This window comes from Quercus lobata, chromosome 7, assembly GCF_001633185.2.
Source record: "Quercus lobata isolate SW786 chromosome 7, ValleyOak3.0 Primary Assembly, whole genome shotgun sequence".
NCBI classification, from domain to species: domain Eukaryota; kingdom Viridiplantae; phylum Streptophyta; class Magnoliopsida; order Fagales; family Fagaceae; genus Quercus; species Quercus lobata.
This window is the reverse complement of record NC_044910.1, coordinates 35,158,542-35,176,254: the sequence shown is the minus strand read 5'-3', so window position 1 is coordinate 35,176,254 and position 17,713 is coordinate 35,158,542. Positions and strand designations below refer to the sequence as shown.

The 17,713-nt window shown below is 35.2% G+C and overlaps 1 protein-coding gene across 1 annotated transcript; it reads right to left on the bottom strand.

Moving 5' to 3' along the window:
• Window positions 1-2,468: 2,468 nt before the first annotated feature.
• On the bottom strand, window positions 2,469-3,889 carry LOC115951961. The gene is made up of 4 exons (XM_031069069.1): window positions 3,368-3,889; window positions 3,059-3,199; window positions 2,750-2,980; window positions 2,469-2,549 (listed from the first exon to the last, which is right to left on the bottom strand). Exons 1-4 carry the CDS (start codon window positions 3,887-3,889, stop codon window positions 2,469-2,471), a joined length of 975 nt encoding a protein of 324 aa, XP_030924929.1.
• Window positions 3,890-17,713: the final 13,824 nt, after the last annotated feature.

Below are 17,713 nucleotides of genomic sequence, written 5' to 3'. Positions count from 1 at the left end.
ATTTTAAAAGCGCACGCGCACACTCACACGTACATATCAACATGCTGAAATCTAGGAATTAAATAATTCTCAAATGCTCGTAAAGAAAACTATGGATTATACGAAAGCAATATCAATCCATTCGGTTCTATTTTCAGTTCTCTCTCAAACTGATTGATAGAATTTGAAATCAGTATTCTCTCTATTATGAAAATGGTCCATTGACAGAAAATTGCACTTTTACCCAAAATACATATTGGAAAAAAGAATCGATTGCAAATGATTCCAGCCACAATAATGAAATAGTATGATTGTATTTGCTGCTGTTTCCACATTCTTACATTCTGCCTTTTTATTGTAAAAAACTAAAGGTGCCGCACAATTCCTAATTCCATAGAGGCTTCTATAACAGATTTTGGAAGAGCTATGAACATTAATAAAAAATAATAAAAATAATCATAGGATTCAATGAAGAATTATTATCCTATTGCAGACTTACAGAAGGCGCATACATTTTTCAAATTTTAATCTCAAGCAATGCAACAATAGCAGCAGAGAAAGAAGTAGATTGAACATACCAATCCAACCAGGCATCCTAATCCATGATGCATTGGCCATGAGGAGCAAGTGTATGCTTTTGCAGTGGCAGCCATCCCAGTTTGTTTGATTCCTGAAAACAAAATCACCTACTGAAATGCTAATAATTGGTATTTAATTTTATTATAACGAGTTCTTGTATATGTGAATAATCCATTCGTAATAAATTTCAAAAAATTAAATTTTTTGTCGAATTTCAAACTACTACAATACTCTACCTTTTTTAAGACTTAAAAACAATCTTGAGCAATATGACTCAAAGCACTTAAACAGACAAAGATAAAATTTTGACTGAAAGAAAAAAAAAAAATCTCAAATAAAAAGATACAAATGGCACTAAAATTTATGGGGCAATAAACACTTGCCATTCAATTGTAATTATATATGTTTTTGAAAGGCGAAAAGCTTCTAGTAAATCATTGATCCGATTTAGTAGTCTCCATGCCTCCTCAAAAATCTTTCTCATACTTTGATGAAATGGAGAGAATTGGGAAGGAAAGTGGGTTTGTTGGCTTGGCAACATGAGTATTGATGATGGAGATGAAATATGAAACATTGAGAACTGCAGAAACACATATTATGGAGGCATATTTATATCCAAAAGCACTAGACAAAAATTCTGGACTAGCAGATAAGAATAGCATATTGCAATTTATTATGTAGCCTATATAAGAGAGGTGTTCTTTCATATTGCAATAAATTTCGATGGACATGTCTTACATGCCAAATGCATTGAATTTGGCATGTAGAAACTATTCAATTAAATTTGTAGCCTTATATGGCAAGAAATTTTATACTCCAACCAAGCAAGGTATTTTCCCGTTTGCACTTTCTTTCCAAATAAACCTTGGAGTCTCAGGTTCCCTTAACTTCATTCTCAAAAAAAAAAAGAAAAAAAAAAGAAAAAGAAAGGTTCCCTGAACTTAATTGGTCATATTTGGTCATCAAATGTTAATACTTAAATCTGCTTAAGGGAAAGAGTCTAATCTCAAGCGTAGGATGAGCTCAGTGCTCAACTGTCAACCATTGATCTATTTATTACCTACCCAAAAAACAAAAATTACTGAACAAATATTATCTTGTGAAAAACTTGGAGGACAACCAGATACAAATTGATAAAATTTGGTTCAATATTCTTAAAAGTACAAATTAAAATTTTAAAAATTCTCATATATGTCTACTCAACTAGCACAAAAAAATCTGTAATTTTTTCTACTTACACTGAGGCTTCAATAACAAAACTGGAAGGTACATAAAATTGATATCATCATGTTCATCATTCATAGATACATCCTTAAATTAATACTTTATATATTTTTTCTTAGTGTAAATGAGGGGATTCGACACCTAACTAATCCCTACAAGAAGAAGGCAGATTCCATTATTTGTGGCATGCTTCCATTATATATGTGATCCTATTCTCTATGCATCTGATCCAACCATAACTCTTCAGTTACGCTTCCTATTCTCCAGATTCATTTTCATCTTCCTCATTGTTAGCTTCCACTATTCTTTCAAGTTCAAGGCAACATTTGATCTCTCCTCCTACATGTTTTTTGGGCTCATAACACTACTTGATCCTTCCTTCCACTAGTCGTTCAAGTTCAAGGCAACATTTTATCTCTCCTCCTTTGTGTTTTTTGGGCTCATGACCCTACTTGATCCTTCTTTCCACTAGTCTTTCAAGTTCAAGGAAAAATTCGATCTCTCCTCTTTTGTGTTTTTTGGGCTTATGACACTACTTGATCCTTCCTTCCACTTGTCTTTCTAGTCTAGAGCAACATTAGATCTCTCCTCCTTCGTGTTTCTTGGGCTTATGACACTACTTAATCCTTCCTTCCACTAGTGTTTCAAGTTCAAGGCAACATATGATCCCTCCTTCCTCATGTTTGTTAGGCTTTTGATGCTACCTGATCCCTCTTTTCACTTGTTTCCAAGCTTATTGCACCTTTAAAATCTTCAGTAAGTCCTTGCTGTTTTAGAGAAATATATGTGCAAAAGTTGTCTTCTCCTGATCTTCCAAAGCTAAAGGTATTTGACGGTACCCTTGAAAGGCGTCCAGGAAGCTCATCTGAGGATGGCCTACAATGGCATCAACCAACTGGTCTATTCAAGACATGGGAAAAGGGTCTTTGGGGCAAGCTTTATTTAGATCTGTAAAGTCCACACATACCTGCCACTTCTCATTCTTCTTCTTCACTACCACTATATTGGCCAACCACTCAGGGTAGAAAACTTCCTTAATAGCCCCAGAATGCTTAAGCTTGTTCACCTTCTCCTTAATAGCGTCAGAATGCTTTTTAGATGAGCGTCGAGGTGGTTGCTTCCTCGAGAGGACAGCTGGGTTAACATTCAGATGATGACAAATGAAGTATGGATCCACCCCTGGAGCTTCATAAGTATTCTATGCGAACACATCAATATTCCTCCTCAAAAATGCTAACAATTCTTCCTTCTCCCAAAGAGGCAACTGAGTTCTGACCTGAAAAAACTTCTCCGGATTACCATCTATAGCAATTTCCTCCAACCTCTCACACTTTGCCTCTTCCGATACTGCATCAATATTCCTCCTCAGAAACGCTAATAGTTCTTCCTTCTCCAAAGGAGGCAATTGAGCTCCGACCTGAAAAAACTTCTCTGGATTACCATTTATAACAATTTCCTCCAACCTCTCACACTTTACCTCTGCCAACACCGCATCCGCAGATAGGACCGAAATTCTTGATTGCTATAAGCCCCCCTCAGTAGAGGCCGAGGACTCAGCCTCAGGCTGATGTGTGATTTAAGCCACCAAGCACTGCCTAGCCATGGATTGACTCCCCATAAACTCTTCAATCTGGTCCCTTGACAGATATTTCACCTTCAAATGCAAAGTTGAAGAAATAGCTCCTAGGGCATAAAGCCAGGGTCTAGCCACAATGGCCGTGTAAGGAGAATAAACATCCACTACAATAAAGTCCACCTCCATTACCTCTAAACCTACTTGCACAGGAAATCTAATCTGATCTATTAGGATGACAACTTTCCCATCAAAGCTTACCAAATGTGAATCATAGGCTGTCAAATCCTCGAGCTTTAAGTTAAACCCTTTATACAAGTCAAGGAATATAATCTCTGCACCACTGCCCTGGTCTATTAATATCCTCTTCACATCATACCCTCCTATCCTGAGGGTGACCACTAAAGCATCATCATGTGGCCATATGGTTCCAATCTTGTTCTCGTCCGAAAAACTCAACGATGGTCGAATCTCCATTCTAGCCTTTTTCGGCTCATGATTAGAGTCTTCGGTGAGTAGCCGAGCTATAGACATCACCTTAGAGGGGTGAGAACTAGTTCTCCTAGAAGCAGTAAAGATGACATTAATTGTGCCTAAAGGAGGCCTCGAAGAAGCGTTCCCTTGAGCCCCTGACCTAGCTTGGTCTCCTTACCCATTGGGCCGATACAAAAACTGTTGTAATCTCCCATCTTTGACCAGTAGCTCCAAATGATTCCACAAAGTTCTATAGTCCTCGATGGTATGCCCTCATTCTTGGTGGTACTGGCAATGAAGACTTTGGTTATGCCTCATGGGGTCCCCTCCCATCTTATTTGGTCATTTGAAGTATGGCTCATTCTTGATCTTCTCCAAGACTTGATGTACTAGCTCTTAAAACACCATGTTAACCACCTAAGGAGCTGTAGACCTAGATTGCCTAGCAAAATCCCTTTGGGGCCTGTTATTATTGTATTTGTCCGACCTAAAATCCCTCCTATCCTGAGGGATAACCTTAGCCTTTCCCTTCCCTTGCTGCTGGTCTTCCTCAACCCGTTTGTATTCATCAATGTGATCCATAAGTCAACGCACACTCCTTACCGACTTCTTGGTCAAGGACTTTTTCAAATTATGCTCGACAAGTAGGCCGATCTTAAAATTCCTTATAGCCATGTCGTCAAAGTCCCCATCAATCTCATTGAACATCTCCCAGTATCTGTTCGAGTACTTTTTCAGGGTCTCTGTTTCTCACATGAACATGGACAACAGGGAGTCCAAGGGCCGAGAAACCCTACTGCACATAATAAAACGAGATCTAAGTGCCCGATTGAGCTCCTTAAAGGAATCAATGGAAATTGCACCTAGGCCATCAAACCACCTTATCGCCACATGCCCGAAACTGGATGGGAATACCTTACACATCAAGGTCTCATTCTTGGAGTGCATGACCATTCTTTGGTTGAAGTGGTTTACATGTTCCACAGGGTCTGTTCGACCATTATACATGGTGAATGTGGGCTGAGTGAACCACTGAGGAAGTCTCCCTCCCTCAATTTTGTGCGTGAAAGGTGACTTGTAAATTTGGTTGAGCACTCTACTCATCGTATCATTTCCCAAGCCTTCAGAAGATAAGTCCTTGCTTCTGCACTCATGGTGGTAGTCATCATCATACGAGGAAGACTCGTTGGGAGGAGTCCTTGATCTAGGTCTATAACTATCATCCTCTTCATTGTTAGAAGAGAAGTCAAAATTGGAGGGAGTTTGCCTTCAACGTTCATGGCGTAACTTCCTCTTTAAATGATCAATCTCTAGCTGCATGTTCCTAGCATTCTCCTCATGAGAGGTGTGACTCCTAGTTCGAGATTGACTTCTACTAGTATGAGTAGTATGCACACTTCCCTCCCAGTCCCTTCTTTGTTCAGGATGAAGGAAATGATCTTGACATCGAGACCTCATAGATTCCTCCTGGTGTGGACCTGAACCCACCATATTTAAATGTTAAACTCACCTTAACACCAGAAGTTCCCACAAACGGCGCCAATTGTAAGGTCACAATTTGGCTCCCAAGCCCAAAAGATGTATGAACTTAGGCCCAAAAAGCCCAATACAATGAATTTGTAAAGAATGAGTTGGAAAATTGGGTTTTAATGAGTCAAATGACAAGTAAAGTGGATTCAGATGACAAGAAAATGAAAGTAGACTGGTTGAATCTAAAGAAAATCGTCATGGGCACAGTCCGAGAAGATCAGTTCTTATATATTGATTTTCAAGTTTGATTACAAGTTCCACTCTTGATTGCTACAATCTTTTTCTCTCAATTTCTCGATCTCCTCTCTTCAGGGTCTTCTTTCCGTTTTATACTATCTTCATTCTTTCCTCTTTACCCTTTAAGTGTAGGGCAAATTGCTGGTATTGATCTTTGTTCCATTAACACCTTCGTGAAGACTCTAGTAGTAGTTTTAAGGTTAAAAATTACTGTTTAGGTATCACCTCCACATTAATGCGGCCAGTTGGGTAGGTGCAGAGCATTCAATGTGGTGGTAGTAGTTTTTTCTTTAAATATTTTAGGACTTCCCTCTATTCTGTGCTTCTGCGATGCTTATCCATATCAATAGAATCTCCTGGAACGTTGCCCTCGATGGTAGACCACCACTTTGGACCTTGGCTTTGATTAGCCAATGAGGCATTCATCCTCGGACCGCTCTTATGAACCCTTATGATCAAAATTAACTTACTCACTAACACAGACTCCTCTGATAATGTTCACCCCTCCTTGGACTACTTCATGTCCTCGGATTAGGCCCCAGTAAATCATAAAGAAGATTTTAAAATATTCACATGGCTTATAAATCATTATATGTGATTTACAAAAATATATATTCACTTATATTATTTTCTTTAATATTTAAAACAAAAATCTCAAAATAAGAACATAAAATAGGCCTAAACAGATAAATATTTGTTGAGAGAGTGGGGAAAACAAGTCGGGTTCAAGTCCGAAGATTCGAATAAGAAGGGAATGAATGGAAGTTAAAAACAAGTAGCACTAATGGTTCTTCTTAAGTCTGCCCGAGGGCAATTTTCTTACACAAGGATATACATTACACTCTCTCTTTCTCCCTATTATTCTTGTTCTAATCTCTTTTCCTTCATTTTTTTTAAGGATCCCCTCATCTGGAAGTTCTCTTCCTTTATATACTCCTATGCTTCTTGCATCCTAGCCCTCTATTTGCATCCCTTTAGGTTCTCCATAGGACACTTGTCCTATTAGACTCCTGCTGAAGGTGGTAAAAGGAGCTACTTAGCTGTGAATCTACTGTTCAAGTTTCATTTCCTCATCAATGCAGCTAATAAAGCTATTGCCAATCATTTAATGCGGAGGTAGTAAGTAAGCTTTCACAAGAATCTTCTTTCAAATACCTTGACTTTCTCCTTCAACGCCATTCTCTCCACTTAGGTTTACAGGTGATATTTTGTCCCTTCCCACCTTCTTTGTGAACAAACCCACTCTTCGGGTTTAAAGTGCTTCCACCTAATGAATGAATAATGGTCATAGCAATCTTAGTCTTTCTCGGTCCTCGGGTCCCCATAGAATCATTTAAATAATTCTAAAAATAATAATAATGATGACATCACATACTTTTATTTATAAGTACATTGATATATCAATGGATGAAAGTTGTGTGATTAAAAGAAATCATAAATTAAATGATTTTGATTAAAACGATTTTTTTTAGATAGTTTCAACCTATGGCGTCCGCTTCTGATGATAGCTCTTTATATCAGACCAAGACACCAATCAATTTTTGGTGTATGTGGGGATTGAATCTTAAATCTCTTATTCAGCTATCAGAGATTTTGCTCATTGAGTTAACTAGAACCACATTAAAATATTAGAAGCATGGGGTGTGATTAAAAAATAATCAACGTGGCAATAAAATATGTATATTTTATTTCTTTTTTAATATATTATAACCACCTTTTTTTTTTTGAGAAAATATATTAACCACTTCAATATTACTCCATACAAAGAGATTGTTTTCCAAGAATAAGAATATACATTGTGAATAGTTTAACGGAACAATATGTCATAGTTCAAAATGATTTTTTTTTAAATGAATTTTATTTTGAGAATAGTTATCTTTTAATGTTGTTGAAAGTTCAATTAGTGTATAAAACACCTTAAACGTTTAGACCCCCAATTTCCAAATTATCAATTCAAGCTTATTATCAAACAATTAATGTGCGGAATATGAATATAAGCATAATACAGAATTGATAAACAATCTAAACCAAATAAAATCACATTCATAGCAGAAATTAAATGGCAAAGATTAAGGGAAGAGAGATGCAAACATAAGGACAACACACGATGTGTTATCGAAGAGGAAACCGAAGCTCTCGACGTAAAACCTCTCTACCGCCCTCCAAGCGGTAAATAATCCACTAAAGAATGTAGTTGGGATACATGAATTGTAGAATACCTTCCAAGCCTAATTTACCCAGTATACCTAAGTCTAAGCTCCTACTCCAACGAGGTTACGCCAAACTTATTTCTTCTTTAACTTACCGGATTCCGCTATAAACCATAGCATCAACCAGTATGAAATCGGCCCCTTCCTAACTACTTCCTAAACACCAAATCGCCTTCTCACAGATGTGGGTATGGTAAGAAAAGGTTTTGGTAATGAACCTCTCAAGGATGTAACAATGGAGAGGGTGAAAGTAGAGGAATTTGAAGAGTCTTTTTGTGAAGATTGTGGACGAGTCAATCTTGTTTTTCTCTAGAGTTTTTCTCTCAAAATTCTCTTTAGAAGCTCTCTACATTTTGTGGGTATAAGGGGTATATATACTAGGGTAAGAGGAGTGGAATGAGAAGAGCCAGTTTTTCAAAATAAAGATGGCTGGCTGCTTAGCCTCGCAACTTGACTGAGCCGCGAGTTCCAGCCGCGAGGTAACTTAATAGCTAGACTGGACTTTTTATCCTGTAGTGCTACAGTTGGCATGATGGTTTAGTTTCTCTGCATGCTTGGCACGTGTGCAACTTTTGAAGGCTTGCACGCCGCGAGCTACCCGCGAGATCCAATCACGAGTCCCTGCTTCTTTGCACAATCTTGAGCATTTCTTCATACTCTCTCACACACTACCCTTACATGATTTCCACCTAAATACAGGGTTACTAATTACTAAAATACAAGTGAATTTGGCACGGAATAAAGTCAACAAGATGGTTGATAAAATTCAACCTTACAGTTGTGATATTTATTCCTTTTAGATGTAGAGTTATAATTAAATTCTATTTATATATATAAAATAAAAATTAAGAAGTAATATATTCATTTCTTTTTTTTAGAAGAACTTGAATTTTTTTATTAAGTAATAGGCAAATCTACCTGATAAGCTGCAAAAATTTGGATTGGAACATCCTCTATCCAAGCTAAAAAACTAGTGTACATGACATGTATGTCTAGCTAGGTTGTGTGCAACATAATTTCCATCCCTACCAGCATGTTGAAAACTAATACTAATAAACAAGTCTACCAACAAATGAGCATCACGAATTAAAAGACCATATAAGGCTACAGAAGGAGAGAAGTCCCTTAAAGCATTCATGACAATCAGCAAGTCTCCCTAAAGAATTGCTTTGTTTAAGCCTAGTTCTAGGGAGAGCTCAAATGCTCTACATGCTGCCAAAGTTTCCAAGTTCACGACTGAATGTGGGAGTGAAATATTTTGAGATAATGAAGCCATGACCATGCCCCGACTATCTTGAACAACCACTCCAATACCAGCGCTGTCTTCATCCTTAAACACTGCTCCATCAAAATTAATCTTACCTTACCCATGGTGGTGCTACTGCTGTCAACATCCTTGGTTGGATTGTTTGAAACTCCAAGAGTGAATGAAAGGCTTGCTGCACTATCTGATTCAGAGGCAAACCTGATGGAGCAATCCTCACATTGTTCCACCTAAACAAGATAGTCCAAGTAAGCATTGCGAAAAATTCACTACTACAACCTGAATCTAGTACATGAAGGAGCAATTGTGGGAAAGTTTGGAACCGTATGTTGCTCCTAAAGTTCCATTGCGGATTATCCTCTCAAACCTATGTTAAACCTGGACATGACCACAAAGAATGCAGAACGTCTTCGGGGTGTTGTGAGCAGAGGGGGTAAGTTGGATCATCAATAATACATCGACGATTGGTGAACCATGTTTGATTTTGTTGGGATAGCATTTTGGCATGCTCTTCACACAAAATTCCTCACCTTACATGGGACTGCCAACTGCCATATATTTTTCCACATTGATTTTTTCTAATTAATAACTTGGTGCCTTGGTGAAGATGAGCTTCGCACTTCAAATTTTAGGAAGTAATATCCTGATTTGGCAGAATATTGGCTGAACTGCACAAATGGCCAAAAAAGAGCATCATCACATGGATTTCGGCTGAGAGGGATTTTCTAAATTTAAGTAATATATTCATATAGATTTTAACATACAAGGAAAATTACTAATTATAAATGCATTTGTAAGGTTGAATTTATTCAATCATGTGTTGGCTTTATTCAGTGTCAAATTTGCTTGTAATTCAGCATGTAGAAACCCTATATTTAGGTGGGAATTATGTAAGGGTTGTGTGTGTGAGAGTGAGAAGAAAACTCAAGTTGTGTGCATTCAAGAAGAGTCTCACAACTGACTCGCAATTAGCAAGTCGCCAAAGTGACACACATGTGAAGCATGTAGGGAGCTAAAGGGTCACAATAGTTGGAGCACTATAGGACAAAAATTAGATTCTGGCCTGAAAGTTATCTCGCTACTCAAACTCGCAACTCATTCCAGTCGCGAGGCTAAGTCACCAAAATGCCCTGTTTGGATGAAAACTGACTTTTCACATTCCATCTCATACTCTACTATAAATAACCTTATTCCTATGATATGTAGTGTGGTTATTTAGAGAGAAAAACTCTAAGAGAAGTTTCTACAACACACCCACCTCATTAGAGAGAGAGCTACTCATTCTTAGAGAAAAATCTTTGTAGTCTCTTCTCATTCTCTCTCCTATTATTATATCCATTAAGAGGATATTTTTACCCAAATACTACCCACACCCATTTAGAGTGTTGAGTGTTTTTGGAGTTTTGGGAAGCATTGGAAGATGCCAATGATGGCGGATGCAATATGGGCTTATTGCGAGATCCGGTAAGCTTGAAAAGATAAGGTTTGGCGTAATCCTATTGGAGCAAGAAGCTTGGAGGGCTTAGGTGCACTAGGTAGATTAGGCTTGGAGGGTCTTTTGCTATTCATGTATCCTAACTTTATTCTCAAGTGGATTATTGACCGCTTGAAGGGCAGCGGAGAGGTTTTTTGCCGAGTACTTCGGTTTCCTCTTCAATAACACATTGCTACGTTATCTTTGTGTTTGCATCTCTCTTTCCTTTCTTTCTACCTTTTAATTGCTGTTATGTTTGTAATTAATTATGGTTTAGAGTGAGTTACCAATTTGGATATAGCTTTTATTCATCATTTCGCACATATATTGTTTGATTATAAGCTTGTGTTGGTATTTTGTAATTGGGGGTCTACACATTCATTGGTGTTTTACAAACTATTTGAACTTTTAGTATTATACTCCAAAATGACTAGTCTAGTCATGATCGAGACTTATTGTTGTTGTTTATAAAGCCCAAATTAACCCAATTATACCTGATGTGGGACTCAACACACACCCAAATATCACACACTTAACTAATTCAATTTCAAAATGGTATATCACATTATTATTCGTTAGGATTTTTTAATTTAACAAAATATTCATTACCTAAGTTTCAAGAAATTAAAAATTCTAGTCCAACTAAAATTCTATTAATCTTTGTCTCTAGAAAAAATCAATTTTTATCATTTATTGTTAGTTTTATTTAGGTTGAACTATGATATTTATGTTTCAAAAAAAATATTTTACAAATTATAACTGTCATAATAATTAGTGAACCACTTGAAACTCTAAATTTATTATCATGATACATTACATATATTGAGTCACTTGAAGCACAGACAATATGTAATGTCCAAAATTTATAATATTAAAATACAAAATTTTGATAAATTATTAAAAAAATATATTAAATATTAATTTAGATTTGTTGAAATATTTTATAATAAATTTTGAATTGGAATGAAATTTTTTTTTATATAAAATTTTCAATTAATCCATGTATCGTATGGAAATACTACTAATATTTAACCATGTACCAAAATGGTAGCACTCAAAATTTTCCAATGAAATTTTGTTTTACAAAGACTAATAAATTCAAAAAATTCTCATTCTCAAAAAAAAAAAAAAAAAAAAAAAAAAATCAACAATTCAAGTCAAGGTTTTTATGATTTTCTCCTATTGTCCTTTTCTCTTTCAATGAATCTTGTTCTTTTTCCTTCAAAATGAAAGATGTAAGGGCATGGTTTTGGTTCCTAAGCCCAAAGGGTAGAAGGATTCAGGCTCAAAAAGCCCAACACAATAAATTTGTAGAGAGTGGGCTTAAAAGTTAGGCCTCAATGGATCAGGCCACAGGTACAATGGATCAAAGATATTAAGAAATCAAAGGAGACAAGTTTAAAGCACGGAAATCCTTCCACAGTGAATTCCGAGGAGAATGATTGTTGAATTTAGTTCTTTCAAACTTGGATACAATATCAGTTCTTGTTGCTACAGTGTGTTCTACATATTTTTCGATCTCTTCTTCCTAGAGGGTCTCTTACATTATATAGCTCCCTTTAGATGATCCTGGCCCTCCATCTGTTAATCGTTCAGGCCACTACTTGAGTGCTTGTCCCATCAAACACATTCCCAAGTCCCTTGTGAGTTGGGACAGCCAAGACAGCACTATTTAGGGGTCTTCTCCACATAAATGTAGCCAGGAGGTTTGGTGGGATGCATTAAATGTGGTGGTAGCCATCATCCCTTCAGTCATGTCAGGGCTAACCCCCTTCTCGAAGCTCTTTCTTTACAGTATGACCTCCTCTGGTAACGTGCCACTGACGTGGCCTTATTGTCCAAGTGTGTGACCTCCTCAGCACGATAATGGACTCCTTGGCCATGGATATGACATGTGGCACAAGTACCTTATTTAAATTTTTGTGCCCCACAAAAGATATCTTTTCCTTGCATACCATTCAAATGTTATGCTTCTTTATACACACACACACACACACACACACACACACATTAAATTACATTTTGTATCATTAAAATTGAAATGGTATATTATGATTTTAATGGCTTGTTTGGATAGAGAGGGGAAGGAGGGGGAGTGGAGAGAAGTAGAGTAGAGTTGACTAAAAATAAGCTAATTTTGTACTAAATGTACTCTACTCTACTCTACTCTACTCTACTCCCCCTCCCTCCCCCTTAATCCAAACAAACCATAAATAGTAAAACAATAAAGCCAGCCATATATTGATAACCAATACAATTTTAGGCCCTTAGGAGCTGTATTTTTTTTATAAAATAAGCATATTCAACTTTCAACCAATCAAGTGGGTTTCAGTTAACTCAACTGAAAATATCTCTTGTTGTTAAATAAAAGATCTAGGATTCAATCCATGTGTATACCAAAAACCAATAGAATTTGTATTTAAAATCTTGAAAACCAACACTCTAGCTTCATAATCAAATTTTTTTGTCCCATTCTCCCTACTTCACCCTAATGACAAACTTACATGGGTTCCAAATTGCAATCGTATTGATACTCAAAATTTGCCCAATAAATTAGGTTGCTTTGAAAAATAAACTAAAATAAATAATAATAATAATAACCTTATTATAATATAAACAAATTAAATTCATAGATAAAAAAAATTCATTAAATTTTTAAGGGTAAAATTCAAGTACATTTTTTTTGGGTGATAATTTGATAGTTGGGAGATGAGAGATTTAAACTTTAAATGCCTTCGTTAAAAATACTAGGAGGTGTAATTTGAATTAAAAAACTCTTGATTCAACTACAATTCTGTAAGTAATATATCTTAGATTTCCAATTAACTTCAACTACGTGGTTGTATTCATATTTAATTTTTTAGTGGAAATTGTAAAATTAGTATTGTTATATATATCAACACAATTTTTAATAAGCTTTAAAAAAAAACAAAACACAAAAAAGTAAAGATAAAACTCTGGTAAAATCTATTGCCACTAAATAAGAAATTTGGGGTTATTAACTCCTTGCTCAATAATGCAAATTCTCCTCTTAGTATTTCAAACAACATCTCTATGTCTCGGATACAACTCTAGCAATTTTGAAGTATTTAGATATCTCATGTTCAATGCAATAGAAACAAAGTAGTTCATGTTTTAGCACAATATGCTAGTGACATTTACTATTTTGTCACTTTTTTTTTAGAAAGACCATTTTGTAACTTAGATAAAAGAAACTCCACTTATTATTAAGTGTATGGTTACTCAAGATGTATTGTCTTTTATTCTCATTATATGAAAATTTTTAGTTTCTTATAAATGATAAAAAAAAAAAAAAAAATTGAAGCTCATTTCTTAGCTATACAAAAAATTAATCGACACGGATATTAAAATTACTATCTCCGGAAAAAAAACAAAAACAATGATCAATATGTATAACACCTAAACTAAGGTACAAAAGAGTCTCCCAAACTCAGCAAAAAAAATAAAAAGGGAGATTCCCAAAGTTTTTGAACATAATTTTTTTTGTCCTTTTTTTGTCGTTGTTCTGTCCTTGTAGAGTGTGTTGATAAGTATAATAATACCACTGTATAGATTTCCAAAGGACTAAACCCATTATTGTACTTTTGGTCCCAAACAAGTCTGTAATATAAACCTCTCTCCATAGAAACCAGAAAGTATTCTCTTCCTCTTCCAATAAGAAAAAAGAAGTGAGTGCCCCTTTTCTACTCTTCTATAATTCTATCTTCACCGTTCTTCCTTCAAATCCCCTTTATTTTCTCTTGGGGTTGACTGTTGACTTTATACTTCGTCTGAGGATTCGGGTCTAGATCTGGTATGGGCGTGGATATGTTATATATAAGGTTGTTTTAGCTAATATTTTTCTAATGCTATTTGAATCTTTCTTTATCTCTCAAAAAAAAATTCCCTGGTTTCATTACTTTGCGTTTTATGCTTTGGATTATTAATATTAATTCTATTGTTTTATCATACCTTGTCTTTGTGACTTTATTTGCTTTAAAGGGTTTTCTTTTCTTGGATTTCTTGTAGTTTTTTTGTTAATTTGTCTGGGTTTTTTTTATCAGTATTTCAAAAAATGTTGGAGTTAAAGCACAAGGAAGCCATATAAAAAGATGTGGGGGGTTTTGGTTTGGTTTAAAATGTTTGTTTTTTCTATTAGTATTAAAGGAGCCATTTGCATGTCTCAATGGTTAATTTGCCCAGGAATCTTACTTTGAAAAGGTCAGATTTTTTTTCTTGAAAAAACAAATTGCTTTGATTTGTCTATTAATCTCTCTCTTCACAACAACAAAAGACAAACTTTAAGATCTCTTTGGGCTTTATTATGGAACACCGTTTTTTTTTTTTTTGGTATACTTAAAATGAATCCTTTATTTTTTTGGTTGCAAAATCTTTAGATTTTTGAAGAGTTGGTAAGTATACTCTTTTATGCAATATGGGCATCATTTTTTACCTTGTTTTTGAGTTTATTATGCGGTTCATGGAATGAATTGGTACTGATTTGGTGGTTGGTTTTTTTATGATGATTTACTTTAGTTGGAGGCTTGTATTCGGTTAAGATGGAGTCCAGTCTTTTTTGGTTGTTTCTATTTTTGGTAGTTTTGGTTATTTAGTGTTCAAGATGTACTCCTAGTTTGGACTTTCAAGGTTTTTGGTTAAGGTTTAAGGGTTTAATTGCATGTGATACTTCTTTGTACATGTTTGTGGCTTAGTGTTAGAAGGATCTTGTTTTTGTTGTTGAGAATGGAATACTAGCGTGGGATAAAGTCTAGGGTAAGAAGTGTTCAGATTATGACCCTCCAAACAAAAATTTCAGTCTTTAATCTTTGAAGTTGAAACTTAAAATAAGTTGATTTTTACTTGAGTTTGGCATTATAACATAGTTAGAACATCAGGCTTAGAAATGATCGGTTCTTGATGTATGAAAGTAAATAATTCAGTACGTAGTTGAAGGGAAGAGTTATCAAAGTGGAACAAAGGGAAGAAACATTAAAAGCCAACACTGGGAAGAGAAAAGAAAACCTTGTAAGTTATAGGATATGAATAAGTTTAGGGATATATTGAGATGCTTGGAGTTTGTAAATTGGATAAGGTTTGAATAGTTTAAAACATGAAAGAGTAGCTGGGGACTTGAGGGAATAAGTTGATGACAAAGAAAGTTATACTTATGGCTGGGTTAAAAGAGTCAGTTAACTGCTATAGGTTGTAAATTTTGTAGGCTTAGGGCGTTAGAGGTTTACTAAGTGGAAAGGAACACTCAAATGATCATTGCTTTAAACTTCAATTTAGAACATCCAAAATTTAATAGTCTAATAATGTTTGAAAAATATTACTTGCACTTTTTCATGTGTAGTAGCTTCCACATTAATAGCTAGCTAGACTCCCAATGTTCTAAACAAAGAAAGAAAAATTGTGCTAGACTCCAATAAATTTTGGTTTGCTAAGGAAATTTCTTGAAATGGTGAAGACGAGAGATTCACACACTTAATTACTATTAGAAGTGGAACATACGTTAGTCAAATAGATTTGGTCTTTACTTGAAAAGTTAATAGTAGATATTGTAAAGATTATGAGTTGATTTTATGAGAGAGAATAACCACAACACAAATTTGTGGTACTAGACATTTGTAGTATAACGTGGAAAATAGTAGATGTTAGAGGAACTTAGGATTTAGGTGGTGGGATTTGAAGGGAGAGAAACAAGTGTTTATAGATTTTTAGTTAAAGAAGGCAAGTGGAGTCTAGACAAAGGTGTTGATAAGAAAATAATGAATGAATAGCATTAAAAGGGGGCTGAAGAAGCACTTGGCGAAAGAAAAATATGTAGCCAGCTGATTAAGGAGACTTGGTGGTGGAATGAGGTGGTTTAAGTAGTTGTTAGATGAGAGAGAGAGAGAGAGAGAGAGAGAGAGAGAGATAGTGACCCACTTGTGAATATTATGAAGTGGCAAAGAAGCAAAGAAAGTTGTCAAAACGGCTAGATTTAAGGCTTATTATGGATTATAAAGCAAGTTAGTGACGAAGGATGTAGAAAAGAATATAGACTTGTTAAGACAAGGGAATGAAAGCAAGTGACTTGAATGTGTTCAATGCATTAGAAATGAAGATCAAAGTGTGTTAGTAGGAATAAGAGATTAAAGAGAGATGGGAGAATTATTTTGATATATTGTTTAATGGAAGCCACACAAAAGATTAGAGCACACCAAGTTTTACCCAACTAGGGATAGAAATCATAGGTTTGTTTAAAGAATTAGGATGATTGGGTAAAGGACGCATTAAGGACGATGGAAACAGGAAGAATTGTGGACCTAATGAATTAACCATTGTTGTTTGGAAGTGCTTGGGTAATGAGATGAAAAGATCTTTAAGGGATAACAAAATGTCTAGTGAGTGGAGAAAAACTCTCAAATATCCATTTACAAGAATAAGGAAAATATTCAAAATTGTACAAATTAATGTGCAACTACGCTTATGAGTCACACTATGAACTTTTGGGATAAAACAATATTGGAGATTTATTATGATTTTATTCCAAGGCAATCTATCATAGAAGTTATTTTATTATATGTCTAATGTAAAAATAGAGAAAATGTAGAGAAGCCCATAAAGATCTTTATATGGGTTTTATTGACCTAGAGGAAGCGAATAATAGAGTACCTATGAGATTTTTTGTGGTGTGTTTTAAAATAGAAATGAGTTCCTTTAGAGTAAATTAAATTGATTAAGACCAAGGAATTAATAAAGTTTTTATGTTTGACGTAGGTTAAACTAGCTATCTCATTGGATGAATTCAATATGAAGTCTTTTGGTGTATGCCTTTTGTAGATGATATAGTTATAGTTGATGAAATTTGAGATGGAGTTAATGTCAAGATAGAAACTCGTAGAGATGCTTTACAATCTAATGGCTTTTAGCTAAGTATAACTTAGTCAGATTACATGGAACATACATGTCTATTTGTTTTTAGAGTAGATATCTTCCACTGTCCCTTATTTTCTTAGTAAAAATGCCATAATAGTTGGATCTATTTTGTCTATAGTCATTTTTGATGCATTGCTATTATATGTTCTCTCTTATCTTTTGCAGATTTCTTCAAGCTTTGACATATAATTGTTTGACAATGAGAGAGAGCACGCTTGTAAGTATTCATGAAACGGTCGTGATTGTGT

What these genes read in the sequence shown, in the direction of transcription:
- LOC115951961 (XM_031069069.1), bottom strand. Translation starts at nt 3,889, where the DNA reads ATGTCTATAGCTCGGCTACTCACCGAAGACTCTAATCATGAGCCGAAA. An exon ending in CCATGGCTAGGCAGTGCTTG is followed by an intron (nt 3,200 to 3,367) that starts GTGGCTTAAATC and finishes AAGTTTTTTCAG; the next exon opens with GTCGGAGCTCAATTGCCTCC. An exon ending in ATCCGGAGAAGTTTTTTCAG is followed by an intron (nt 2,981 to 3,058) that starts GTCAGAACTCAG and finishes GTGTTCGCATAG; the next exon opens with AATACTTATGAAGCTCCAGG.